Genomic DNA, 27,886 nt, shown 5'->3' on the forward strand with positions numbered 1-27,886 from the left:
GTATTTGGGAGTAGACAGTTGGGATGAAACATTTCTAAACACTTGAGTGTTGTGGCCAGTGTGGGAGCAAAAGTAGTTGCTACTTGCCTATTTGATACCGTTTCCCAATTTTTCTCTTAAAAATAAATCTGTTCCTCTTGCATTTGTTATCTATCACTGTGTAACAAATTACCCCAAAACTAAATGGCTTCAAACAACAAACATTTATCATCTCATGGTTTTTAAGGACCAGCAATTCAGTAGCAGCTGAACTGAGTTGTGTGACTCAGTCTCTCATGGTGTTGCAATCAGTACTAGGGCTGCAGTAATCTAAAGGCTTGCCTAGAGCTGGAGGATCTCTGCCAAGAACTGCTCGCTCATGGCTGTTGGCAGGAGGCCTTAAGTTCCTGGATGGCCGTTCCTTGCCATGTAGGTCTCTCCATAGATCTGTTGATGTGTCCTCATGCCATGACAGCTGGCTCCTTCCACAGGGAGTTATCCAAGGGAGACTCAAAAGGAAGGCTAACACTTTTTGTGATCTAGTCTCCATTGTTGCACACTGTCACTTCCATTTTATTTATCAAGAGTATCACTAGGTCCAAGGAAGAGGAATTATGCTCCACTTCTTGAAGTGGAAAGTGTCAAATAATTTGTGTACGTATTTTAAAATGACCACACTCATCTGTGCCAAGTTATAGGAAAACAGATTGAGAAACTATCCTTACATGATTTTTGAAGGTCTACATCAATTTCATCACCGTTTGTTATGACATCACTTTTATTTTTTTATTTTTATTTATTTATTTATTTATTTATTTATTTTGAGACGGAGTCTCGCTCTGTCACCCAGGCTGGAGTGCAGTGGCCGGATCTCAGCTCACTGCAAGCTCCGCCTCCCGGGTTCACGCCATTCTCCTGCCTCAGCCTCCCAAGTAGCTGGGACTACAGGCGCCCACCACCTCGCCCAGCTAGTTTTTTGTATTTCTTAATAGAGACGGGGGTTCACCGTGTTAGCCAGGATGGTCTCGATCTCCTGACCTCGTGATCCGCCCGTCTCGGCCTCCCAAAGTGCTGGGATTACAGGCTTGAGCCACTGCGCCCGGCCGACATCACTTTTAATGACTCCAAAATAAACTAAGATATGCCCGACCTTCTTATATCTCTTCCACCCTATATGTTCTAATTTTCATTTTTTGGTCACATTTGTATTTTTCTGTTTTCACTTTATGATATTTTAAGTTCCTTGAGTACTGGTCACTTTTCTTAGTCTTTTTATAACTCTGCTTACCTATCTTGGTGCCTGATATATTCATTCATTCAATATACATGTATCTCTTTTACTTCAGACACTGTGCTAGATACTGGGGATCCAATCAGGAGAAATAAATAGTCATAGTCCTTGTTTTCCAAGGGGTTACAGTCCACTGCAGGGAAAAGACTCTAAACATTTAGTCATGTTTAAGAATATATAATTCAAGTTGAGCTATGTTTTCAGATGGAGAGGAATACAGTCTTATACGCATGTATAAAAAAGTAACGGCCAGGTGCAGTGACCTGTAATCCCAGTACTTTGGGACGCTTAGGCAGGTGGATCACCTGAGCTCAGGAATTTAAGACCAGCCTGACCACCATGGTGAAACCTCATCTCTACCAAAAATACAAAAATTAGTCGGGTGTGGTGGCGCATACCTGTAGTCCCAGCTACTCGGGAGGCTGAAGCAGGAGAATCCCTTGATCCCGGGAGGCAGAGGCTGCAGCGAGCTGAGATCGCGCCACTGCACTCCAGCCTGGGCAACAGAGTGAGACTCCTGCTCAAAATAAAAAAAAAAAAAAAAAAAAAAAAAAAAGTAACAGGGCTAGTGTAGGCATGGGGAAAATAGAAGATTCATCTGAAGTTGAAATGCTGCCAGATGGGTGACAGAAAAAGAACAAGGGTTAAGGGAATTTAAAATATTGATGTGATTAATGTTAAAATAACCTATCAGTATGTGCTCATAAATATTTGTTAAATTGAGCTAAACTGAACTATCTTTCTTTCTCTGCCTTGTCCTCTCTTCTTTACTTCTTGATGTCAGACGTTACAAATTTGGTATGGATGGACTAGTTTGACCAGAGTAGTTGCAACTGAGTGGGAGAAGGGACTATCTCTGCCCAATACAGCTTCTTGGTTCATTGTATGCTGCAAGAACCCAGTCATATTTAGAAAAATTGGCAGAATACGGTGGCTCACGCCTGTAATCCCAGCACTTTGGGAGGCTGAGGTGGGTGGATCATGAGATCAGGAGATCAAGACCAGCCTGACCAACATGGTGAAATCCCGTCTCTACTAAAAATACAAAAATTAGCCAGGCATGGTGGTGCATGCCTGTAATCCCAGCTACTCAGGAGGCTGAGGCAGGAGAATCACTTGAACCCGGGAGATGGAGGTTGCAGTGAGCCGAGATCACGCCACTGTACTCCAGCCTGGCGACAGAGCAAGACTCATCTTAAAAAAAAAAAAAAAAAAAAAAAGAAAAGAAAAATAGAATGGAATATTCACACAATACCCATGAGAATTGTTCCTAATAAATTTGAAGGCATCCTTTACGTGACTTTGGGTCATTAATTTACATAAATTTGTACTTTATTTGTATATTTAGGATATACATATTTAAACTCAAACATTCATGGCCATTGGATATACCAAACAGAATCCATTTGGAGAATTTTACTCATTTTTTTTGGACAACAATTAATTGTCCCCAGGAACAATGATGGCAAGAGGTATAGCAACGAGGAACTGTACTGCAAAAATGGGAGTCATTAATACCCTTAAAATAAATATGTATTCAAAAGAACACTATTGAGTACTTACTATGCAGCAGACGTTGTGTTTAGGCATATTATCCTATTTAATACCATGACCCTATTAGAAAAGTGCAACTATTATGATCATTTTACAGAGATATTGAGGCAGTCTGTAATTTTCCCCAAATCACAAAATCTGAAAGTTGACCAGGCATGGTGGCTCACGCCTGTAATCCCAGCACTTTGGAAGGCCGAGGCGGGTGGATCACTTGAGGTCAGGAGTTCGAGACCAGCCTGGCCAATATGGTGAAACCCCATCCCTACTGAAAATACAAAAATGAGCCCAGAATGCTGGTGGGCGCCTGTAATCCCAGCTTCTCAAGAGGGTGAGGCATGACAATTGCTTGAACTGGGGAGGCAGAGGTTGCAGTGAGCCGAGATTGTGCCACTGCACTCCAGCTTGGGTGACAGAGCAAGGCATAGTTAAAAAAAAAAACAAAAAAAAAACAATAAAAAACTGGCCGGGCACAGTGGCTCACACCTGTAATCCTAGCACTAAGGGAGGATGAGGAGGGTGGATCACCTGAAGTCAGGATTTCGAGACCAGCCTGGCCAACATGACGAAAACCCCTCTCTACTAAAAATACAAAAATTAGCTGGGCGTGGTGGCGCAGGCCTGTAATCCCAGCTACTCCAGAGGCTGAGGAAGGAGAATTGCTTGAACCTGGGAGGTGGAGGTTGCAGTGCGCCGAGATCGCGCCACCGCACTCCAGCCTGTGCGGCTGGAGCGAGACTTCATCTCAAAAATAAACAAATAAATCTGAAAGTTCTCTCAGACTTCAAAGTTCCTGCCTCAGCCTACTTCAGCATCTTTATCTTGTACCCTACATCTCTACAACCCACCCCCTACTGGTCTCATTGGCCTCCTTTCTGTTCCTGGAAGTGAGCCAAGCTTTCTACCCACCCCGCCCCACCCCACTCCAGGACTTGCACTGTTTAGGTTTTCTTCAGTTGTTGCGAGGCTGGCTCCTTCTCATCTGAGACATCTGTTCTAGATTAATTCTTCCCACCATACTTCTTACCGTGTTTTAATTCCTTCATAGTATTTGTTAAACTCTGATTTTTTTAAAATTTCCCACCAAATGATAAGTAGATCTACCTTTAAGACCTCATTCACTGACTGAATGGATGGATAAAACTGCCTACTTCTCCAGCACGTGGAGGTCTTTGGTATTATACCAAAGGCCATCTGTGTTGTGTCAACAGGCCATCATCGGAACTCTTTTGAGGTATTACACATTCCCTACTTAACTTCCATCTCAGTTTATTACAGAGCCTTTTATACTTCCGGGACAGCAGTGACTTAATACTGAGGCCTCTAAGGGGAAGACCGAGATAACTGAGTCCTGCTTTACCCATCTCGGCCTGCCGGAAACGGTGTGGGCGTAGTCCTCTTTCAGTGTATGTCGGCGCTCTAGGTGAACCGAGACATAGAGGTGGAAGTGGAGTAGAAAGGCGGGGCCAACCGGAAGGGGCGGGTTCATGGGCGAACCCACCCCTCCAGGCCGGGTTTCGTCCCTCGCCCCGCCCCTTCCCCCGCCCGGACGGCCATGGCCATTCCCGGCATCCCCTATGAGAGACGGCTTCTCATCATGGCGGACCCTAGAGATAAGGCGCTTCAGGACTACCGCAAGAAGCTGCTTGAGCACAAGGAGATCGACGGCCGTCTTAAGGAGTGTGAGTGCACCTTTCTTTCCATGTAATCAAGTGCCTCGATTCGCTTCTGCCTCTGACAAAGTAGAAGCCTTTGGCCGAGCCCAGCAACCGAGCCTTAGAGATGACCAGGCCTCGGTGAGGGACAAGGCGCTTTGTCATCCGGCCCTGAGCTTGTGGAGCAGCACTCCTTCGCGTGTAGAAAAGGACCAGTTCAGCCCAGGTGACAGAACGGCCTTGAGGTGGAAATGAAAAAGAAGTAGAGGAGGAGCGGGGAAGTGGGCCGAGGATGTTTCCCAGGTTAGGGTGCAAGGAGGGTAGTGCTGGTGGAGTCCCGGGACTTGAAGAGGGAAAGGCGCTTGAGTCAAGCAAGCTCAAACAAGAGATGAGACTCAGGGAGTCGGCTTGTTCTTGGAGTCGAAAGACGGCCGCGGAGCTTTGGAGAGAAGTGTTCCAGTTGTCATAATAACCCATATCGTCTTTTGTCGTGTTTCGTGTTGTACTGTATCAGGCATACAAATTTCCCTTACCTCCTGAGTGCTTAACTTTTTTTTCATTTTCATTGAAATGCATGAGTGGTTTAATTAAATGAAGGAGGACCATAATTAAATGATTCTGTGGAGAACTGCATTTGTTGACTTTATTTAGGGTAGAATATCAGAGAATAATCCAAGTGGGTAGGTGAAGAGGTGAGGAAGGGTCTGATTATCATTCGGATTTGTAGTCGCAAATGCTAAGTGTGTCAGGGTGTCAATATCTGTTAAGAATATAACTTAAGATGTGCTTAAACAAGTATTGCCAATCAAGAAAATAAAAATATGGTGCTTTCTCTGTAACATTTTGTTGTTATACATGCCACCTACTCATTACAAACAGCATTATGTCTTGTATGGTTTGAAATAGTGGATGGGAAACTTAGGTAAAGTGAAATAGACTTACGTAAACAGTAAAGTGAGAAGTAGCCACTTAAACACACTAAGATTACTGTTCAATTATAAATGTTCAAATTGTATTATTTCAGTAAGGGAACAATTAAAAGAACTTACCAAGCAGTACGAAAAGTCTGAGAATGATCTGAAGGCCCTACAAAGTGTCGGGCAGGTAGGTAATGGAGTTTGGGGAATAGGGGTCATGGTAATTTGCTTTTTTATTTAGCTGTTGCCAAAAAGTAATGCTTTTTATTTTCTTCCTTAGATTGTGGGTGAAGTGCTTAAACAGTTAACTGAAGAAAAATGTGAGTGAATTAACTCATTAATTAGTAAAGAAATAGCCCACCTCTCTCTAACTTTTGAAATGCTTACTATTTTAATGACAATAATGCAGAGAGATAGTATTTTTGCATAGACTTAAGTTTTCCTTCAACTAATGTCTTCTTGGAGGACAGAAATACAACTAAACCCTCTATCAACGTGGATATGTATTTTTTTACTTTCTATTTTTCAATTAGTTCTTTTATGTTTTTTCTTCTAGTCATTGTTAAAGCTACCAATGGACCAAGATATGTTGTGGGTTGTCGTCGACAGGTAAGACTTTATATTTGTATAGGGCCTGATGATTGACAAAAGTAGTTTCATGTAAGTTATTGTCTCTAATTCTTGAGGCAAGCAGGTCGGGCATTTATTCCCATAACTCACAAGGATGATTTGTTCAGACATAGCTAGTTATTAACAAAGCCTGAATTCAAACCATGGGCTTTGACTCCTAGCATTCTGTACTTGCTACTGTATTACATTGTCTCAGTGAGATCTATTAATAGCCACTTAGAAATAAAAGTATTTTAGAACTGGAAAATAGACATTTTAATGTCGTTTTTAAAGAGGACTTACAAGTGTTAGATACCATCCGCTACCTGTGTTTATATTTAGACATTCAGAACTGTTACTTATGGACTGTACCATGGCCTAGGTTAATTTTGTATAAGGTCATTTGGATTAGGGTAGGGCAAGTTGAAATAATTCTCAATTTTATTTTATAGTTATCAACGATGCCAACAAATGACCTCAAGTCATTCAGTAGTGTCTGAAATCAATTTATGTACTATTCTTTAGAAAGTGCCCTTAGATAGAGAATTCTTTTAAATTCATTGGAAGAGCTTTCTCTGTTTTATTGTCATTTCAGGTTCAGGTTTTAAAACGTTCACAGAACATGGCTGTAAAATATAATTTAATCCAGAAACTAAATCTCATATTAGGATTTTGCCTAGTATATAAGTGGTTGACATTTTCTTTTTTTTTTTTTTTTTTTTTTTTTTTTGAGACGGAGTCTCGCTGTGTCTCCCAGGCTGGAGTGCAGTGGCGTGATCTCGGCTCACTGCAAGCTCCGCCTCCCGGGTTCACGCCATTCTCCCGCCTCAGCCTCCCAAGTAGCTGAGACTACAGGCGCCCGCCACCACGCCCGGCTAGTTTTTTGTACTTTTTAGTAGAGACGGGGTTTCACCATGTTAGCCAGGATAGTCTCGATCTCCTGACCTCGTGATCCACCCGCCTCGGCCTCCCAAAGTGCTGGGATTACAGGCTTGAGCCACCGCGCCCGGCCGTGGTTGACATTTTCTAAGTCAAAATATTAGATACCTAAACTGACAAGGGGTTTTTATGTCCCTTTCAGGGCTCTGTGGATGCCAAAAGTTGGCATTTCTAAGATATTTCAGGTTGCATGAGGGCAAGACTGTATTTGAAAACTAGAAACATTAGAAAAGCCAAAGTATATATAAGTTGAGTATCCCTTATCCAAAATACTTGAGCCAGAAATATGCTTTTGATTTTGGCTTTTTTTTTTTCTTCAGATTTTAGAATATTTACATTATACTCATAGAGCATCCCTAATTAAAAACATCAAAAATTCGACATGCTCCAATGAGCATTTTGTTTGAGCATCATGTCAGCATTCAAAAAATTTCACATGTGGAGCATTTTGGATTTTCAGATTAAGAATACTCAGTCTGTATTCCCTATAGATGTAAACATTGAAATAGCTTCATATTGATCTGTCCTCTTCTTTTTTCAAGTAACCTCACTTAGCCGTTTTTCTTTCTTTAATTGTTATATTAATCCTAGTGTTTTGCCTGTCTTCCTAAATTTGAGCTCTTTGTAAAATCCTGTGACAAGTGGTAATTTATGTGATTCTGAAATTGTATTGGCAGGCAATTTTTTAAACTATTAAAAGGTAACTTGGCCAGGCGCGATGGCTCACGCCTGTAATCCCAGCACTTTGGGACGCTGAGGTGGGTGAATCACGATGAAACCCCGTCTCTACTAAAAACCACACAAAAAAATTAGCCAGGCGTGGTGGTGGGCGCCCGTGGTCCCAGCTACTTGGGAGGCTGAGGCAGGAGAATAACTTGAACCTGGGAGGCAGAGCTGGCAGTGAGCCTAGATCACGCACGCCACTGCACTCCAGCCTGGGAGACAGTGAGACTCCGTCTCAAAAAAAGAAAAAAAAAGTAACTTGGGCCAGATGGGGTGACTCATGCCTGTAATCCCAGCACTTTGAGAGGCCAAAGTGGGCAGATCATGAGGTCAGGAGTTCAAGACCAGCCTGACCAACATGGTTCAACCCTGTCTTTACTAAAAATACAAAAAAAAATTAACCAGGCGTGGTGGCGTACACCTGTAATCCCAGCTACTCAGGAGGCTGAGGCAGGAAAATTGTCTAAACCCAGGAGGCAGAAGTTGCAGTGAACCAAGATGGCACCACTGCACTCCAGCCTGGGTGACAGAGACTCCGTCTCAAAAAAAAAAAACAACAAGAGGAACTTCATCTTGGAAAAGTAACAGTATCCTGAGTGTGAGATGGATCTATTAAATTCTATCAATTTTAGCCAGATATGCCAAGAAGTTATTTAGTATGGTTGAACCTAATGTGTAATGTGCTCAGCATGTGCCTGTCATGTAGCAAAGGCATGAATGATGGTTGCTGGGTTTTGGGACTTTCATTTTAAAGCATTTTAATAAAAATCTCTAAGGGGAAACTGCATTTTTCCCTATTCTCATGAGCATTTAACACACATTCTTCCCAGAAGCTGTACATTTCAAAATAAATCTGATGAGCACACCTTTAAAATGCTTCCCTTTCCTCTCCCTAGAATGTTCACTAAGGGATTTTTCTATAAATGCTTTGGTAGCAATTCCCAAAGTCACTGTACCATTGCCACCTCAAGCTTTGCATATTAGTCATTTCACATTTTACACTGAGATTACACAAAGGGGCATTCTTTTAAGGGGCAGGCAGAAATCACTTTAAATTACTTATTTTATACGCCATTTTGTTAGCATGGAGTTTATAATCTGATATTTGTGTTCTCTCTGAAGGGTAAAAATGAGTATTTGACTTCTAAATATTAAACTCTCGGTAGAGTGTTATTCCTTTCTTAAGTGTTTATGTAATATCTTTTGTTTTACAAAACTAGCTTGACAAAAGTAAGCTGAAGCCAGGAACAAGAGTTGCTTTGGATATGACTACACTAACTATCATGAGGTGGGTTTCTTATTCTATTGAGTTTACCTTTTATTTTTCACAAAGGGTGGTTTTTATCTGAGATACATGCTTCTTGAGATCACTGAATATTTTGGCACTTTTTACCTTTTACTAGTTTCTAATTAAGCACATCTTTTTGAGATCAGCTGCAGGTGTTTGCATGAGCAAGTTATCTGTATGCTATCTGTAGGCTGAGAGAAAATATATCTTCCAAAATAAAAATACTTACCTTTTCATTCTAGATATTTGCCAAGAGAAGTGGATCCATTGGTTTATAACATGTCTCATGAGGACCCTGGGAATGTTTCTTATTCTGAGATTGGAGGGCTATCAGAACAGATCCGGGAATTAAGAGAGGTTGGTACTGTGTGCTTTGTTCTCTGAGCTTAGGTAATAAATACTAGTAGTTTTAGGATTCTTCACAGGAGAAACAGGATGAAAAAGTACTTTTTGTCTAAATTATCTAAATGGTAGTTAAGAATATTATGCATTTACTGTTCTTGCTAAGAAGAATAACACTGAATTTCTAGCTGTGAAAATTACTGTTTTTTTTGTTTGGAGATAAATTGGTTTTAGAAAAATCCTGCTCTCTTTGTGGCAAAGGAACGGAGAAAAAGCTAAGAATAATTGATGTAATCTGATGTCCTGTGGTTTTGATTATCATAATAAGTTACTTGGGATAATGTGTGCAATGAGTTTTTTCCATAACCTCATTAATACTAGCTTCCCACGCTTACTGAAGGGTAGGGTACCCATTCCTTAAATATTTTATTTTGTTAAAGCTGTTTGCTGCCATTCAAGAAAACCACTGGCTTTAGAATTGTCTTAAATCTTTTAAACTTTTAGGTGAAGAATCAAATCAGGATTGCCTTACTTCATAGCACAGACAGCTTCTTAACTGTTATCTGTAAAGCAAATTACATTGTCCTATGGATTTCATCCTAAATTAGGCTGTGAATATTTAGGAGTTAATGGGAGTAATTGGAATGTCTTACACAATCTGATTTAAACCTTAAGCCAGTTTTCATACTTCAGTACATTAATTTTTTTTGGAACACTTATTAAAAATACAGATTACTAGGCCCTCTGAGTGGTTTTGATGGACTAGATTGGGAGCAGGCACAGAAATTAGCATTCCAGGTGATTATGAAACCAACTTTTTCTTTGACAATACTTGAAGAAGCACTGGTCTAAGTGTAAAAAAAAAAAAAAAAGGCAGTTCTCACCTGTATTTAATGAAAGGACAACAAAGGAAGAACAAGTGCTTCATAGAACGGTGAAAGCTTACTTTCAACAGCGATTTGCTGCATTAGCCATAGGAGCAGAAAGAATCCCATGTGTACATGCGGTATCCTTTACTGTCTGCAGATACTTTGCACTTTAGAGTATTGATTTCTCTCACTTCTAGCTTTTCCCAGTCACACTTTATGCACATATGGACACAACTTTTTTTTTTCTTTTGAGACAGGGTCTGTTTCTTTTGCCCATGCTAGAATGCAATGGTGCAATCTCAGCTCACTACAACCTCTACTTCCCAGGCTGAAGTCATCTTCTCACCTCACCCTCCCAAGTAGCTCAAGGCATGCATCACCACACTTGACTAATTTTTTTATTTTTGTAGAGATGGGTTTTCACTATGTTGTCCAGGCTGTTCTCGAACTCCTGAACTCAAGTCATCCTCCAGCCTTGGCCTCCCAAAGTGTTGGGATTTACAGGCGTGAGCCCCCACACCTAGCCCAACACAACTATTCGATAGAAATTTCTCTCTCGGTTGGTTGTGGTGGCTCAGGCCTATAATCCCAGCACTTTGGGAGGCCAAGGTGGGTGGATCATCTGAGGTCAGGAGTTCAAGACAAGCCTGCCAATAAGGTGAAACCCCATCTCTTCTAAAAATATAAAAATTAGCCAGGTGTGGTGGTAGGTACCTGTAGTCCCAGCTACTCAGGAGGCTGAGACAGGAGAATCTCTTGTACCTGGGAGGCAGAGGTTGCAATGAGCAAAGATCGCACCATTGCACTCCAGCCTGGGCAATAGAGTCCGTCTCAAAAAAAAAAAAAAAAAAAAAAAGGAATTTCTGTCTCAAGTTACTGGTACTATAAGTAATTTAAATTGGACTTTCAAATCCTCAATATCTCTAGTCTCCACTTTTCTTCCTTGAATCAATCTTGAGAGCAGAACATACTGTTCTTTTAAAGCTGCTGTGGCAAAACGCCAACAGATAAAAATTTCATATACCTTTTCTCTTGGTATGTTATCAAATCCATCCCCCATTTTAGAATTATTTTGTGTTGTATTTTCAAATGCAAACTAGTATAGATCTTTTGAGTTGTGTTTTTTGTTTATATGTTCTTTTGACTTAACTGATTTTTTTGTAGTCTAATTTTTAATTGAGGTATAATTTACATTTAAAAAATGTAGATTCTTAAGTGTACATTTCAAATATGTTTGGACAAGTAATATATCTGCATAACCATCACCCCAATCAAGTGTGTGGTTTATTTAAAAAACACTATTTAAATTTTTTTAGATTTAAGAGATCTTAAATCTACCTAAAGCAAAACCTCTTAATATAAATGGTTTTACCTAGCATGGAAGTCTAGGTCTATTATGAATTATGATGTGTACACCTAATTAAGGTAATATTTGACTTAAAGTATTTGAAAGTACATTAAAAATCTTGACTAACTTTTTAAGAAACATTTAACTTCCTTTCTAGGTGATAGAATTACCTCTTACAAACCCAGAGTTATTTCAGCGTGTAGGAATAATACCTCCAAAAGGCTGTTTGTTATATGGACCACCAGGTTGGTATTGAATTATTTCTACTCCACCAATAAGATAAATGAATTAAGGAATAAAAAAAATGAAAATTTTTTTAATTTTTATTTTCTTTTTGAGACAGGGTCTCTCTATTGCCCAGGCTTTAGTGCAGTGGCACAATCTTGGCTAACTGCAACCTCTGCCTTCCGGGCTCAAGTGATTCTCCCACCTCAGTCTCCCGAGTAGCTGAGACTGCAGGCATGCATCACCATGCCTGGTTAATTTTTGTATGTTTTGCAGAGAAGCGATTTTGCCATGTTGCTCGGGCTGTCTCAAACTCCTGGACTCAAGCGATCTGCCCACCTTGGCCTCCCAAAATATTGGGATTACAGGCATGAACCACTGTGTGTGGCCATAAGATGGAAATTTGATGTGGGTAGTTCCAACTTCTACTCTGTTCAGAGTGAGAATGAGAGAAATTTTTTTTTTTTTTTTTTTTTTTTTTTTTTTTTGAGACGGAGTCTCGCTCTGTCGCCCAGGCTGGAGTGCAGTGGCCAGATCTCAGCTCACTGCAAGCTCCGCCTCCCGGGTTCCCGCCATTCTCCTGCCTCAGCCTCCCGAGTAGCTGGGACCACAGGCGCCGCCACCTCGCCCGGCTAATTTTTTGTGTTTTTAGTAGAGATGGGGTTTCGCCGTGTTAGCCAGGATGGTCTCGATCTCCTGACCTTGTGATCCGCCCGTCTCGGCCTCCCAAAGTGCTGGGATTACAGGCTTGAGCCACCGCGCCCGGCCAAGAATGAGAGAATATTTATGTCTACTGTTCTTTCAGGCATGCTTAGTGCATTTGTGCCTCACAGTATATTTATCTTAACAGGCCATGTGATTCTAGTTTAATAGTCTTCAAATTGTGGTTCACAGATCTAGAGGTGCTTTCATGGAATCTGTAAGGTCAAAACTACTCTACAATACTAAAATGTTAAGCCAGGCGCAGTGGCTCATATCTATAATCCCTGCACTTTGGGAGGCCGAGGTGGGCGTATCACCGGAAGTCAGGAGTTTGAGACCAGCCTGGCCAACCAACATGATGAAACCCTGTCTCTACTAAAAATACAAAAATTAGCCAGGTGTGGTGGCGCACACCTGTAATCCCAGTTACTCAGGAAGCTGAGGCAGGAGAATTGCTTGAACCTGGGAGGCAGAGGTTGCAGTGAGCCAAGATCGCGCTCCAGCCTGGCTGGACTTCTCAAAAAAAAAAAAAATTTTTTTTATATAAGGGAAATGTACCAATAGCCTACTGCTTGACATACATAGCCCCACAATGACACAAAACAAAAAACTAAAATGTTGTTTGGCTCTTCCACTGTGCTGACATTTGTGCTGATGGTGTTAAGAGCAACATGGTTAAAATTAAATTACTTGCACTGTAGCGTGAATCAGCGTTAGTGGCATGAAACAGTACTAGTTAGTAACCATTGTGTTCTTTACTGCCACATACTTGCTGTGTAAAAAAAAAAGTCAGTTTCACTTTAAAGTCCTTGGTGAAACAGTAAAAATTATTAATTTTATTAAATCTTCATCTTTGGGTAATATTTTGTGTTCTTTGTGATGAAATGGAAAATACATATAAAGTATTTCTGCTGCATATTGAATAAGATAGTTGTCTTTAAGAAAAGCACTTGTTGGCCGGGCGCGGTGGCTCAAGCCTGTAATCCCAGCACTTTGGGAGGCCGAGACGGGCGGATCACGAGGTCAGGAGATCGAGACCATCCTGGCTAACACGGTGAAACCCCGTCTCTACTAAAAAGTACAAAAAACTAGCCGGGCGAGGTGGCGGGCGCCTGTAGTCCCAGCTACTCGGGAGGCTGAGGCAGGAGAATGGCGTAAACCCGGGAGGCGGAGCTTGCAGTGAGCTGAGATCCGGCCACTGCACTCCAGCCTGGTTACAGAGCGAGACTCCGTCTCAAAAAAAAAAAAAAAAAAAGAAAAGCACTTGTGCAGTTATTTAAGTTGCCAGCTGAATTCGTTGCTTTTTATGCAATAGTGTTTTTGCTTGAATGGACCATTTACAAACATACTGTGGTTATCAGACTGGTTACTGGTTATTAGTTATTGATTACTCAAGACTGGTTTTTGGTTATTTGGCTCACATTTTTTCCAAAGCGAACAAATTGAGCCTGTCATGTTAAACAACTGACACCATCTGTTGCCAGTGATAAAATTTGAATTGTCAGGTGAAAATTAGAATTTTTAAAAACATATATCTGGCACTATGTGGTTGACAGCTTTTTCTTTTTTTTCTTTTCTTTTTCCTTTTTTTATTTTTTTAGATAAGGTCTTACTCTGTTGCACAGGCTGGAGTGCAGTGGCGTGATCATCTTGGCTCACTGCAACTTCTACCTCTTGGGCTCAGGTGATTCTCCCACCTCAGCCTCCGGAGTAGCTGGGACTACAGGTGTGTGCCACTATGCCAGGCTAATTTTTGTGTTTTTAGTAGAGGCAGGGTTTTGCCATGTTGCCCAGGCTAGTCTTGAATTCCTGGGCTCAAGCAACCCAACCACCTCAGCCTCCCAAAGTGCTGGGATTATAGACATGAGCCACATTGCTCAGCCATGGCAGCCTTGTAATATATTAATACTTAAAGACTTTTCTGATCGGATAAGTCATGAGAATAACAAAAATTTTTTATATTGTGTAATGAAAAATGTCAACATTTGGAAGATTTCCATAACTCAACCAGTACTTTCCAAATAATCAATACTTGATGTTAAAATATTCATAAGTAAAAGATCCAGTGTGCAGGATAGACCAATGTATTTTAATGTAACAGCAGTTTCTGTCATAGTCCATGTTGTAAGTAGATAGCTATTATAAAAAAGACAAAAGATAACAAGTGTTTGCAGCATGTGGAGAAAAAAGAAAGAACCCTTGTACACTCTTGGTGGGAATGTAAATTAGCACAGCCATTTTTGAAAACATGGAGGTTCCTCAAAAAACTAAAAATAGAATTACCGTATGATTCAGCAATCCCACTTCTGGGTTTATATCTAAAGGAATTGAAATCAGTGTGTCAGAGATAGCTGCCCTCCCATGATTATTTCACAATAGCCAAGATACAGAAATGGCCTAAAAATTGCCCATCAATGGATGAATGGATAAAGAAAATGTGGTGGCCAGGTGTGGTGGCTCATGCCTGTAATCCCAGCACTTTGGGAGGCTGAGGCAGGTGGATCACCTGAGGTCAGGAGTTCGAGACCAGCCTGACCAACATGGAGAAACCCCGTCTCTGCTGAAAATACAAAATTAGCTGGGTGTGGTAGTTCATGCCTGTAATCCCAGCTACTCGGGAGGCAGAGGCAGGAGAATCACTTGAACCTGCAAGGTGGAGGTTGCGGTGAGCCAAGGTCGCACCATTGCACTCCAGCCTGGGCAACAAGAGTGAAACTCTGTCTCAAAAAAAAAAAGAAAAAGAAATGTAAATATACACACTGGCATACTATGCAGCCTTTAAAAAGGAAACCCTGTCATTTGTGACAATATGGATGAATCTAGAGGATGTTATACTAAGTGAAATAAGCCAGACATAGAAAGACAGTTACCACATAATCTCATTTTCATGTGTTAAAAATTGAACTCATAGAAACCAAGAGTAGAATGGTCATTACTACAAGTTGTGGTGGTGTATGGGGATGGGGAGATGTTCAACAAAGGATATAAAGTTCACTTAGACAGGAGGAATAAGTTCTAGGTGATTTATTGCATAGCATGGTGACTATAATAATGTATTAGCTATTTCAAAATTGCTAAAAGTAGATTTTAAATGTTCTAACCACAAAGTAATGATAAGCATGTGAGGTGATGGATATGTAGATTCGCCTGATTTAATCATTCTTCAATATATACATATATCATAATTTAACCCATAAATATACAATTTATTTGTCAATTTAAAATTGATTTTAAAAAATTATATTTTGATTAAAATTTTAATGTTGAGAGCAAAAGTACTTTGGAATTTTTTTTTATTTGAGACCGGGTCTTACTCTGTCACCCAGGCTGGCGTGCAGTGGCAAGATTATTGGCTCACTGCAACCTCCACCTCCCGGATTCAAGCGATTCTCCTGCCTCAGCCTTCCCAGTAGGTGGGACTACAGGCACGTGCCACCACACCCGGCTAATTTTTTGCATTTTTAGTAGAGATGGGGTTTCACTGTGTTTCAATCTCCTGACCTCGTGGTCCACCCACCTCAGCTTCCCAAAGTGCTGGGATTATAGGCGTGAGCCACCACACCGGGCCAAGTACTTTGGAATTTTAAATGAAAATTCTATTTAGGATTTAGCTTTCATTTTGGAAAATTTACTTGCCAAACGATTATATTCTTAAAAGGATTTTAAACGTTTGTTTCACATAGGCCGGGTGCGGTGGCCTCTGTCTGTAAGCCCAGCACTTTGGGAGGCCGAGGTGGCAGTATCACTTGAGCCCAGGAGTTCAAGACCAGCCTGGGCAACACAGAGAGACCCCGTCTCTGAAAAACAAACAGACAAACAAAAAACTTAGCTGTGCGTGATGGCACGTGCCTGTGATCCCAGCTACTTGGGAGGCTGAGGTGGGAAAATCGCTTGGGCCTGGCAGGTCACGGTTGCAGTGAGCTGTGATCTCGCCACACTCCAGCCTAGGTGACAGAGTGATTGCCTGTCTCAAAACAAATTTTTTCTACCTTACCATCTAATTAAGACTTCTTTTTGTCATTCTTAGGTACGGGAAAAACACTCTTGGCACGAGCCGTTGCTAGCCAGCTGGACTGCAATTTCTTAAAGGTAAAGGGAAGATTATTTTGTACTTATTGAAATTTAATTTTACTTGAATTGTCTTATATTTACCTTCCTGTTTTTCCTTTAATCAGGTTGTATCTAGTTCTATTGTAGACAAGTACATTGGTGAAAGTGCTCGTTTGATCAGAGAAATGTTTAATTATGCCAGAGACCATCAACCATGCATTATTTTTATGGATGAAATAGATGCTATTGGTAAGAATAACACCCTTGTTGAAAGTTTTAGGACTTTTTTTTAAATGTAAAAGAACAGCCACGCACGGTGGCTCACGCCTGTAATCCCAACACTTTGGGAGGCCGAGGTGGGCGGATCACGAGGTCAGGAGATTGAGACCATCCTGGCTAACACGGTGAAACCCCGTCTCTACTAAAAATACAAAAAATTAGCTGGGCATGGTGGTGTGCACCTGTGGTCCCAGATACTCGGAGGCTGAGGCAGGAGAATGGCGTGAACCCGGGAGGCGGAGCTTGCAGTGAGCCAAGATCGTACCACTGCACTCCAGCCTGGGTGACAAAGCGAGACTCCGTCTCAAAAAATAAATAAATAAATAAATAAATAAATAAATAAATAAATAAATAAATAAAAAATAAATAAATAAATGTAAAAGAACCTTTTTCCCCCCCTCTTAATCTGTAATTGTGACTTGTATGAAGTAGATAGCACAATGAATTAGATGTTACTTTAACCAGTTTTAATAACCTTTCATGGCCGGGTGTGGTGGCTCGTGCCTGTAATCCCAGCACTTTGGGAGGCCTAGGTGGGCAGATCACGAGGTCAGGAGATTGAGACCATCCTGGCCAACATGGTGAAACCCTGTCTCTACTAAAAATACAAAAATTAGCTGGATGTGGTGGCATGTACCTGTAATCCCAGCTACCGAGGAGGCTGAGGCACGAGAATCACTTGAATCCAGGAGATGTAGGTTGCAGTGAGCTGAGATCACACCACTGCACTGCAGCCTGGCGACAGAGCGAGACTCCATCTCAATAAATAAATAAATAAACCTTTCACTTTAACAAAATGAGAAATGTTACACCAAAATCAAGTCTAACTTTGTCAGCATAATTCTTACTCTTTAGTTTTCATCTTAATGTTTTAAGCACAGACTGTTATGTTCTGTTTTCTCAAATGATGGTTATAGAGGAAAAGAGTAATGCATATAAATTTCCAACTCTACTATTTTAGGTGGTCGTCGGTTTTCTGAGGGTACTTCAGCTGACAGAGAGATTCAGAGAACGTTAATGGAGGTAATATTTAGTAAAGGGGGTTTATAAAGAAACCAGTGTTTATTAAATGAAGAACTGAACATTGCATATTTGATAGTCAAAATATATAGAACATTTTAAATGAAATATAAAATTTGAAAATATTGTCAGGAACGAACATGTTTCTCTATCACAAACTCTAAGAAAATGACTACTAGAAAATAAGGCTATCTGCCAAATTCCATTTGGTATATACCTGTACTATTCTGTGTGTTTTGAGCAGATCAGTCATTCATATATTTAAATTGATTCTTATGAATGTGATCTTGTGGTAGTTTTATGAAGACATTTTATGTAATGGTCATATTAAGACCGTTGGCAATAAATGAGCTATAATTATGTATGCAGCTGCTCTAAAAATTATTTTTTCTCTCACTTTATTGCTGAGACTGAGGCAATTAAAATAGTTGTGATAATTGAAGAGGATAGTTGACACAATGAAAGAATGCACATAAAGCTTTCCCCCAGTTTTACCTTTCCCCACTCCAAATTCTGTGAAAGTGATAACAAGAGTCCAAATACATTTGCCACTTCAAATAGAAACTAGGTAGCATGGGAAATGCAGTGTCCATTCTTTCTTCTTAGGAGTATTTGAAAAATCTCTTTTCATAAATTATACAGATCTGCTCAGAAGATACATAGTATTTGGAAATTATAAAATATCTTAGAAACCTTAAATTGAGATATTTTTAAATGACACAAATACTAATTTTATTCAAGTAACTAAATATATCATCAACTAACACATTGTCAGACTAGCTATATTTTAGTTTGTTAAATGCAGTAAGGTTTTTCATTTATTCAAGAAAACTTTAGAAATTGAGATAATATTTTTTATGTCTTTCAATATTTCTGTGTACAGAATTATTTGAAAAAATAGACCAGACATGGTAACTTCTGCCTGTAATCCCAGCACTTTGGGAGGCCCAGATGGGCAGATCATGAGGTCTGGGCATCAGGACCAGCCTGGCCAATGTAGTGTCTCTACTAAAGATACAAAAATTAGCTGGGCGTGGTGGCACGTGCCTGTAATCCCAGTTATTCAGGAGGCTGAGGCAGGAGAATTGCTTGAACAAAGAGGCAGAGGTTGCAGTGAGCTGAGATCGCCCCATTGCATTCCAGCCTGGGCAACAGAGCAAGAATCTGTCTCAAAACAAAAAACAAAAAACAAAAAAAAACAGTCCCTCAGCTACTCAGGAGGTTGAGGTGGGAGGACTGGTTGAGCCCAGGAGGCGGAGGTTGCAGTGAGCAATGATCAGGCCACTATACTCCAGCCTGGGTGACAGAGTGAAACTCTGTCTCAAAAAAAAAAAATTATGGGTTTACTATCAAATTTGTAGAAAAATCTTTGTATCCAGTTATCCTAATATAAATGTTGTATCTGACATATCATAAGCACTTTATATATTGGATTTTATTATTAGCTTTTATTTTTAAAAAAATTGATAAAATTTTGGACATTGGAAATTAGATCCACATAGTTTAATTTCATAATTCTTGACATGATGGAAGCCTTCAGATTTATTAAAACTACCTGGTAGCTATAGAAAGATACATAGCTATTAAAAGGCACATAATCTAGCTTAGAACTTTGAGGCTAGAAAGTATATCCCTTTATATAATAGAGAGAAAATTAGAATTCTATCAAATGACCATTCTGAAGATAGAACATATCTATCAGTAGACAATACATTTCATGGCATTAGATATATAAAAGGTGCATGCTATTTTTTTAATGGTTAGAATGTTTGTACAATCTGATTCTTAATATTCTTAGTTACTGAATCAAATGGATGGATTTGATACTCTGCATAGAGTTAAAATGATCATGGCTACAAACAGACCAGATACACTGGATCCTGCTTTGCTGCGTCCAGGAAGATTAGATAGAAAAATACGTGAGTTAAGGTTCTTCACCTACTACCTATTTCCCTTTGTGCCCATTTGTTTTTCCGTGCTTCACTTCACCTTCCACTGTATTTTATAAAAGATAAAACTGGACTATAAAATAATTTTTTATTTTCAGATATTGATTTGCCAAATGAACAAGCAAGGTTAGACATACTGAAAATCCACGCAGGTCCCATTACAAAGCATGGTGAAATAGGTAAGGAAGTCATCTATTTTATATGTATTTATATTTGGTAAATGAAGAAAAATACTGTTAGAAATTACTGATAGTTTCCTAAATCTGGTTTTAAATTCAGCAAATAGTTATTGAGCATCTACTCTATGCTAGGAACCATTGTAAGTGTTTTGTAAGGGCTGACGATATATCAAGGAACAAAACAGACAAATTTCTGCCATTAGATAACTTACATTCTTGTTAGGAAAAAACAGATAAAGTTAGTAAAACAAAGTATAATAGATGATGGTAAGTGCTATGGAGAAAAATAAAGCAAGAAAGTGGGGGGTGGGCATGGTGGCTCACTCCTGTAATCCTAATGCTTTGGGAGGCCAAGGCAGAAGGATCACTTGAGGCCAGGAGTTTGAAGCTGCAGGGAGCTATGATCATGTGACTGCACTCCAGTTTGGCAAGACCCTGTTTCAGGGGAAAAAAAAAAGAAAAGGGGGATAGGAAATTAGGGAAGTGCCAGGAGCAGGCATGAGGATATACATTTTTAAACGACAGGGAGGATTAGCATAGGGAAGGACTGACCAAGAAGGTAATTTTTTAGAGATAGGGTCTCACTCTTGCCCAGGCTGGAGTGCAGTGGTGTGATCCCAGCTCACTGCAACTTCTGCCTCCCAAGCTCAAATGATCCTCACACCTCACCCTCCTGATTAGCTGGGACTGCAGGCACACACCACCAACCCTGGCTTGTTTTTTTGTAGGGAAGGGGTTTCACCATGTTGCCCAGGCTGATCTTGAACTACTGGGCTCAAGCAATCTGCCCACCTCGGCCACCCAAAGTTCTGGGATAACAGGCATGTGCGTCTGTACCCGGCCTGGTTTTTTTGGTTTGGTTTTTTGTTGTTGTTGTTTTGTTTTAAATTTATTCCTGTTAAATGCTGACAATAGGTCAGATAAAGAGTTCTCAGAGTAGACCTTTGGATTTAACTATGTGGAGGTAATTGATAATCTTGTCAAAAGTAGCTTCTTGGGAGTGGTGGAGGTGAAAGCCTATTTCAGATGGGTTTCAGAGAGATTGAGAAGAGAGGCATTGAGTTTAGACATTTCTTTTTTAAGAGTTCCACAGAGGAGGCCGGGCGCGGTGGCTCACGCCTGTAATCCCAGCACTTTGGGAGGCCGAGGCGGGCGGATCACAAGGTCAGGAGATCGAGACCACGGTGAAACCCCGTCTCTACTAAAAATACAAAAAATTAGCCGGGCACAGTTGTGGGCGCCTGTAGTCCCAGCTAGCTACTCGGGAGGCTGAGGCAGGAGAATGGCGTGAACCCGGGAGGCGGAGCTTGCAGTGAGCCGAGATCGCGCCACTGCACTCCAGCCTGGGCGACAGAGCAAGACTCTGTCTCAAAAAAAAAAAAAAAAAAGAGTTCCACAGAGGGGACAGAAGAAGTAGAAGGGGAATGCTGATGAGGATTTGGCAGAGTTTTCTTTAAGATGGAAGAGTTTACAACCCCCTCTTTTTTTTTTTTTTTTAATAATGCTGCTGGGAATGACCTAGGAGAAAGAGAAATTGGCAATGTTCTTTCCTTGAAGACGGATTGGCCCTATGTATATGTGTACTTTTATGAGACTGGAGGAAAGGCAGAGTACATAGATGCTTATGAGGACAGGTTCTTAGTGCAGGAACTTGTAGAAGTGTTTTTTTCTGAATGCTTCTGTTTTCTCAGTGAAGTAGAATCACATTCAGAATGAAGATAGGGAAGTATTAGAGATTTGAGGACAGAGGAGAAGGTATAAAGTCATTACCTATGGAAGTGAGGGATTGGACTAGGGTACAGGCCAGTAAAACATGGCTTGTGAGCCAAATTCTGCCTGCCCTGTGTTTTTGGAAACAAAGTTTTGTTGTAACCCAAGCATGCTCATTTATCTGTTGTCTATGGCTGCTTTCCTACTAGAATAGCTGAGTTGAATAGTTAACAACAGAAACCATATGGGCTGCAAAGCATACAGTATTTACTCTCTGGCCCTTTACATAAAAAGTTTGCTGACCTCCAGACTAGGGAAATCTAGTATAATTTCCAGGCAGCCTTAAAAACTCTTTAGAAGTTAATGGTCTGAAATAATGACAAATAGCTGATTGTTGCCTTTCACTATCTTCATTGCTCCTGTTAGAGAGTTTTGAACTGGAAAGACTGAACTGAACAAAGGATGTCAATGGATAGGTTTCTTCCACAAATACTGAACTCTTGCTAGATGCCAGATATTGTGCTAGCCTTGGGAATTCTTGCTCTCAGGAAGCTTACAATGAACTTAAACCTGATTAAAGACAATTCATGAATATCTGTATGATTTCAAATAGAGAACGACATGCCCTATATTGCCTGACCAAAGAGTGCATCATCAAAGTTATTCAAACTGTAGTAGCCTGTGCTGTCTTATTTCTCTTACTATTCTGTATCAGATCCATTGCTGCTACCCTAATCCTATAGCTCTTCGATTCATGTCTGTTATGTGGGTGGGTGGAGAACTCGCTTTGTTACTGCTACCATAGATCTGATACTTCACCACTTGAATCTTGCACAGAAACCAGAGAAGCTAGCTAATGCCTGCAGTAGCATTCAAAAATTCCATGTGATACAATTATGTCTGATTACTTTTCAGTTTTGCTATACTTTATATTTGGCTTGTATGATTAAACAAAATAAATTCCATTGTTATAATTGGTTTTGAGTGTTATAGGTTTATTCAAATTAAAGATTTGGTTACAGTTTTGACAAGAGTCATAGCTTAACAGGTATCTGGAGTTCACATGTGCATAGCTATTTCACTGTATAAAAATAGGTTAAGGTATTTTGAGATTTTGGTGATATTTCCTGTTTTTAAAGTTTCGGGGGTGTGTCTAATTCTGCTTGGTACTGGTTTATTTAACAGAAGTCTTAGTTTTTGGATATTAATATTGTGGAATGTTAACAGAGGTGATGTCTAGCTGTTCAAACTCAAAGTAAGCTCTTCAGTTTAAATTTTCGATGTGGGCATAAATCAAGTAAAGGTCTAATTTTTAAAACTAATTTCCAATATTTTTTCTAAACAGATTATGAAGCAATTGTGAAGCTTTCAGATGGCTTTAATGGAGCAGACCTGAGAAATGTTTGTACTGAAGCAGGTAAGGGTTTAAAGTACAGTTTTACTATTGATTTTTATTTTTAAAATTTGCTGAAATTGTTTTGAGTTTGTCCAAAAGCAGAGCCTACACTTTGCAAGGATTTCGGTTCATGCTGTTCTTTTAGGAATTGATTCCAGGAAATAGGAGAAACAGGGTAAGCGAGATGGAAAGAGGGAAAGCTAATATGAGGGTGCACCATTGAGGTAGGTGCTGTAGGAAAGGGAGGTTAGATCTCAGAGAAACGTACAGAATGCCTACTAGGATCACCCAGCTGAAAGTTGGGAGACTAGAACATTGATTTACCAGTACTCATCCCCCATTGGATGAGATTTGCCCTTGGTAGTATTAACTCCTTTGCACTTCCACATGCCTTAGGGCAGAATGTGAAAGGAGAGGCATGTAATAGAACACTGGCCCCCTGAAGTAAGTCTGAGGCTCTACAGAATTGCCTACTACACCTGTGGCTGAAATTAGAATGGGCAAGCACCAGAGGTATCTGCTGCAAAATGGATCATGTATGTTGTCTGGTACTAGTCTATGAGCAGTGTTTTGAAAGATTGATTTATGAATTATGTGATCATGCCATTTGTATAAAATGTAGTATTTAAATATAATTCTCTATGGGTTGTGTGATACTTTTTTTTTTTCACTTCTACATTGTATGTAAAAATTGTGTGATGCTATTTTTATTTCCAGTACCAAGTAGCTTTCATCCCTACCTAGAATCACTTAGTTTTTGTCTTCCATACAGAACCTTTAAATAGAAAAAATAAACTTCTACAGTATAGTTACTGACTTTATAGGTTATAGATTTTCTTAAGTATTAGAATATGTGATTTCCTCTTGCTTTTCATATCATGTTTACCCTTAGTAAATTCAACACAGTGTTTAAAGTGGCTACTCAGGGAGGGCTTCTCAGTACAAGTATCTTCATGGGTATTGGGTATGCTGTGAGTCAGTATCTGCATCAATATGCAGCTCGGATACTTCCGTTCACGTCTAGAAATGCTGTCAATACAAATCAGGGTAAATCATGCTCACAGAGCCTTATCAATAAACTAAACTGTTCAGAGGTAAACCATCATATAGCTTGAACAAGTTAGAGTAATTTATGACATTCTCTTTCCAAAATATAAACCAGACCAAATTATTATCAGAAGATTGTTTTGGTTAGATTGTAATCCAAATGCAAGCTGTGCAGTGAACTTAAAGGCTGTTGCTATCAAATTATATGCTTTTTTCCCCTTACATATTCTTACAAATTTACCTTTAGTTATTGCAAATGAGCTATAACTTCTGTGTGGATTAAAATTTTAGTTTTTTAAACTAGGTGGGATATTCACATCTGGAAGCATACTGAAATTCTTTCTTTTTGGACTTCAAGCCTTTTTTGTTAACATTTTTCTGTAAGTTAAAATACGCTTGATTCAACTATAGTTGCCCTTCCTGTTCAGGTCCTGACATTTTCTTTTTTTGGATTAGAATATATCTCTTTTATTTTTTCTTTTGAGACGGAGTCTCACTCTGGCCCAGGCTAGAGTGCAGTGGCATGATCACTGCTCCCTGTAGCCCAGACCTGATCATTTCTCCTTTATCTCCCAGTGGCTGGGACTACAGGCGTGCACCACCATACCCAGCTAATTTCTGTATTTTTTTGTAGAGACAGGTTTCACCATGTTGCCCAGGCTGGTCTCAAATTCCTGGGCTCAAGTAATCCACCCACCTGGGCCTCCCAAAGTGCTGGGATTACAGGTGCAAGCTACCAAGCCTGGCCAGGCATCTCTTGTGCAGATTTACTCATTCACTAAAGATATTTGGAAAACAGCCATGTGTGCAGGGTTTACAAAAATAACTTACCTAGTTTCACTGTAGCTTTCTAAACAAGTTTTGAAACTTTATTTTTTTAAAAATCAGTCATTTCCGTTCACCTGGTTTCTAGGACAACATAGATTGTTTCCTTATGTAGACATCTAGAAAGGAAAGAAGATAGGAAATAATCCTTGAAATTTTCTATTTTAACTCCCTTATTTTATGTAAGTGAAAATTCGATGCAGGCAGATCCTCAGTGGAAATATAGAATTCATTTAATTAGTAAACAGCAATAACCTTATCTGCTTTAGTTTATCATGAGTTAGGATTATCTCAAAATCTGGGACCCATATCCATGACACAACTAATGTTTAATAAACTACATACAAGGAAACTTTCACCTCTTTGTCAAATAGTATTTGAGAAGGTACTTGTCAAAAAGTTGAAGGAAAAAATTGAGTTGTGATACTCAAATATGAATCAAATAAAAATACCAATTTGTACATAAATTAGGTAAATTTTAACACATGAATAATGACTCTGAATTTTGCTAAAACCCGCTGTTGGCTTTCTGTGTGATTCCCTATTCTCAAAGTTTTTGAATATTAACAAAGAATGGCTATCAAACTTACTCAAGATTTTTTTTTCCCCATAAATGTGTGCCTTCTAGCAAATTGCCTCCTGTCAAGTTAAATTATGCTTAAAATGTGTACATGGTGTTGGTAGTTTTGATTTGTTTCGATTATTTATGCTTGTTTTTAGTAAGACCTACAGTCAGATACAGGGACCATTTGAGCCTGATTTTATTTTATTTTTTTGAGATGGAGCCTCACTGTGTCACCCAGACTGGATTGCAGTGGCATGATCTTGGCTCACTGCAACCTCCACCCCTGGGTTCAAGCAATTCTCCTGCCTCAGCCTCCCGAGTAGCTAGGGTTACAGACGCCCACCACTACGCCTGGCTAATTTTTGTGTTTGAGATGGGGTTTTACCATGTTGGCTAGGCTGGTCTCAAACTCCTGACCCCAAGTGATCTGTCCACCTTGGCTTCCCAAAGTGTTGGGATTACAGTTGTGAGCCACCGTGCCCAGCCTTGAACTGGATGTTAAATATTCATATAATTGTCTCACCTGTTTTTGTTTTAGAAAATAATCACACCACCACTATGGATTTTTTTGTTTTTTTTTTTGTTTTTGAGATGGAGTCTTGTTCTGTTGCCAGGCTGGAGTGCAGTGCCGCGATCTCGGCTCACGGCAACCTCCGCCTCCTGGGTTCAAGCCATTCTTCTGCCTCAGCCTCTCGAGTAGCTGGGACTACAGGCGTGCGCCACAATGCCCAGCTAATTTTTTTTTTTCTTTTTTTTCTTTTTTTAGTAGAGATGGGGTTTCACTATGTTGACCAGGATGGTCTTAATCTCTTGACCTTGCGCTCTGCCCACCTTGGCCTCCCAAAGTGTTGGGATTACAGGTGTGAGCCACTGCACCCAGCCTGTGGATTTTAATTGAGAAAAGATGGTGGTTTTTAGCAAATTGGAACTACTGGCTTAGAAGTAATAAATCTAAACTTCACATTTATTCCATAGAATTACATTGTTTTTCTTGCAATGAGCATATAATTCATATGTGATATATAGCAGTCATGTGGTTTTATTCTCCACAGGTATGTTCGCAATTCGTGCTGATCATGATTTTGTAGTACAAGAAGACTTCATGAAAGCAGTCAGAAAAGTGGCTGATTCTAAGAAGCTAGAGTCTAAATTGGACTACAAACCTGTGTAATTTACTGTAAGATTTTTGATGGCTGCATGACAGATATGGCTTAATATAAAAATAAAGTTAAAGAAAATAATGTATGTATTGGCAATGATGTCATTAAAAGTATATGAATAAAAATATGAGTAACATCATAAAAATTAGTAATTCAACTTTTAAGATACAGAAGAAATTTGTATGTTTGTTAAAGCTGCATTTATTGCAGCAAGTTACAAAAGGAAGAGTGTTGAAGCTTTTCATATTTGCTGTGTGAGCATTTTGTAAAACATTGAAAGTTGTTTGAGATAGTGGTATAAGAAAGCATTTCTTATGACTTATTTTGTATCATTTGTTTTCCTCATCTAAAAAGTTGAATAAAATCTGTTTGATTTAGTTCTCCTACATATATATTCTTGTCTTTTCTAAGAGTACATTTACTATGGTCCTTTAGGTTCTTTAGCAAGTAAACTATTTGATAACCCAGATGGATTGTGGATTTTTGAATATTATTTAAAAATAGTACCCATACTTGGTGTTCATAAGATCATCTTCTTAAATAAAACATGGATGTGTGGGTATGTCTATACTCCTCCTTCCAGATTGTATTTACCTATTCTTCATTTACTGTGATTAAGCTCATTGTTGATTAATTGAAAATATACATACACATCCATAACTTTTTAAAGAGTATGATTCAATGGAATATTTGCTAATATGTGACTTAGTTTTCTTGGTTTATGTAAGATGATCGGTCCCTGTTGAGGATGTGAAGGTCTGGACTCTCTTCCAGGAAATATTATAACATACACACAATTTTGCATATACTGTACTTTCAGGAAATGTATTGTTTCCCAGGCTCATCCAAGGACTCTTTAGGTATCTATGGATACCTGGCTAAGAGTGTATGATGTAGGGGATGTAGGAGTGTCAGAAATGTTCAAAACAAGATTTCTGTTACCTATACATGATTCTTTCTCGTATCATCTGGCAATAAAACTATAACAGTACACAAAGGAATCATTAGGCATAAATAGTTATTAAAGATGCTGGTGAAAAGAAAAGACAACTTCAGTTTCATAAACACTAAAGAACCAAAAATACATGACCTAGCTAATTACACAATAATTCTTCAAATTAAAAACTTCCTAGCAGGATATTATGTGCCTTTTTTTAATTTTAAAAGATGAAGAACAGTTAAAATAGTGATAGAGAAAATGGAGTGCTCAAGTTAGCCATCTAATACTCAAATTATACAGTTCTGTTTCTATGTGTTGGCAGTGCATT

General features: G+C 39.5%; 1 protein-coding gene across 2 annotated transcripts; it reads left to right on the top strand.

The window, feature by feature from the left end:
- The first annotated feature begins 4,293 nt into the window (after window positions 1-4,293).
- On the top strand, window positions 4,294-27,006 carry PSMC6 (proteasome 26S subunit, ATPase 6). 2 transcript variants are annotated; one of them, XM_028851551.2, is made up of 14 exons: window positions 4,294-4,702; window positions 5,501-5,580; window positions 5,674-5,713; window positions 5,950-6,002; window positions 8,885-8,952; window positions 9,195-9,309; window positions 11,669-11,756; window positions 16,466-16,527; window positions 16,614-16,737; window positions 17,729-17,790; window positions 19,586-19,706; window positions 19,835-19,915; window positions 22,971-23,042; window positions 26,511-27,006. In XM_028851551.2, the coding sequence occupies exons 1-14, from the start codon at window positions 4,309-4,311 to the stop codon at window positions 26,627-26,629; spliced, it is 1,479 nt and encodes a 492-aa protein (XP_028707384.2). In that variant the 5' UTR covers window positions 4,294-4,308; the 3' UTR covers window positions 26,630-27,006. The 2 variants fall into 2 exon arrangements, with proteins under 2 accessions (XP_028707384.2, XP_014999184.2); XM_015143698.3 differs by having other exon boundaries at window positions 4,401-4,503.
- Window positions 27,007-27,886: the final 880 nt, after the last annotated feature.

This window comes from Macaca mulatta, chromosome 7 (genome assembly GCF_049350105.2).
Source record: "Macaca mulatta isolate MMU2019108-1 chromosome 7, T2T-MMU8v2.0, whole genome shotgun sequence".
Lineage (NCBI taxonomy): Eukaryota > Metazoa > Chordata > Mammalia > Primates > Cercopithecidae > Macaca > Macaca mulatta.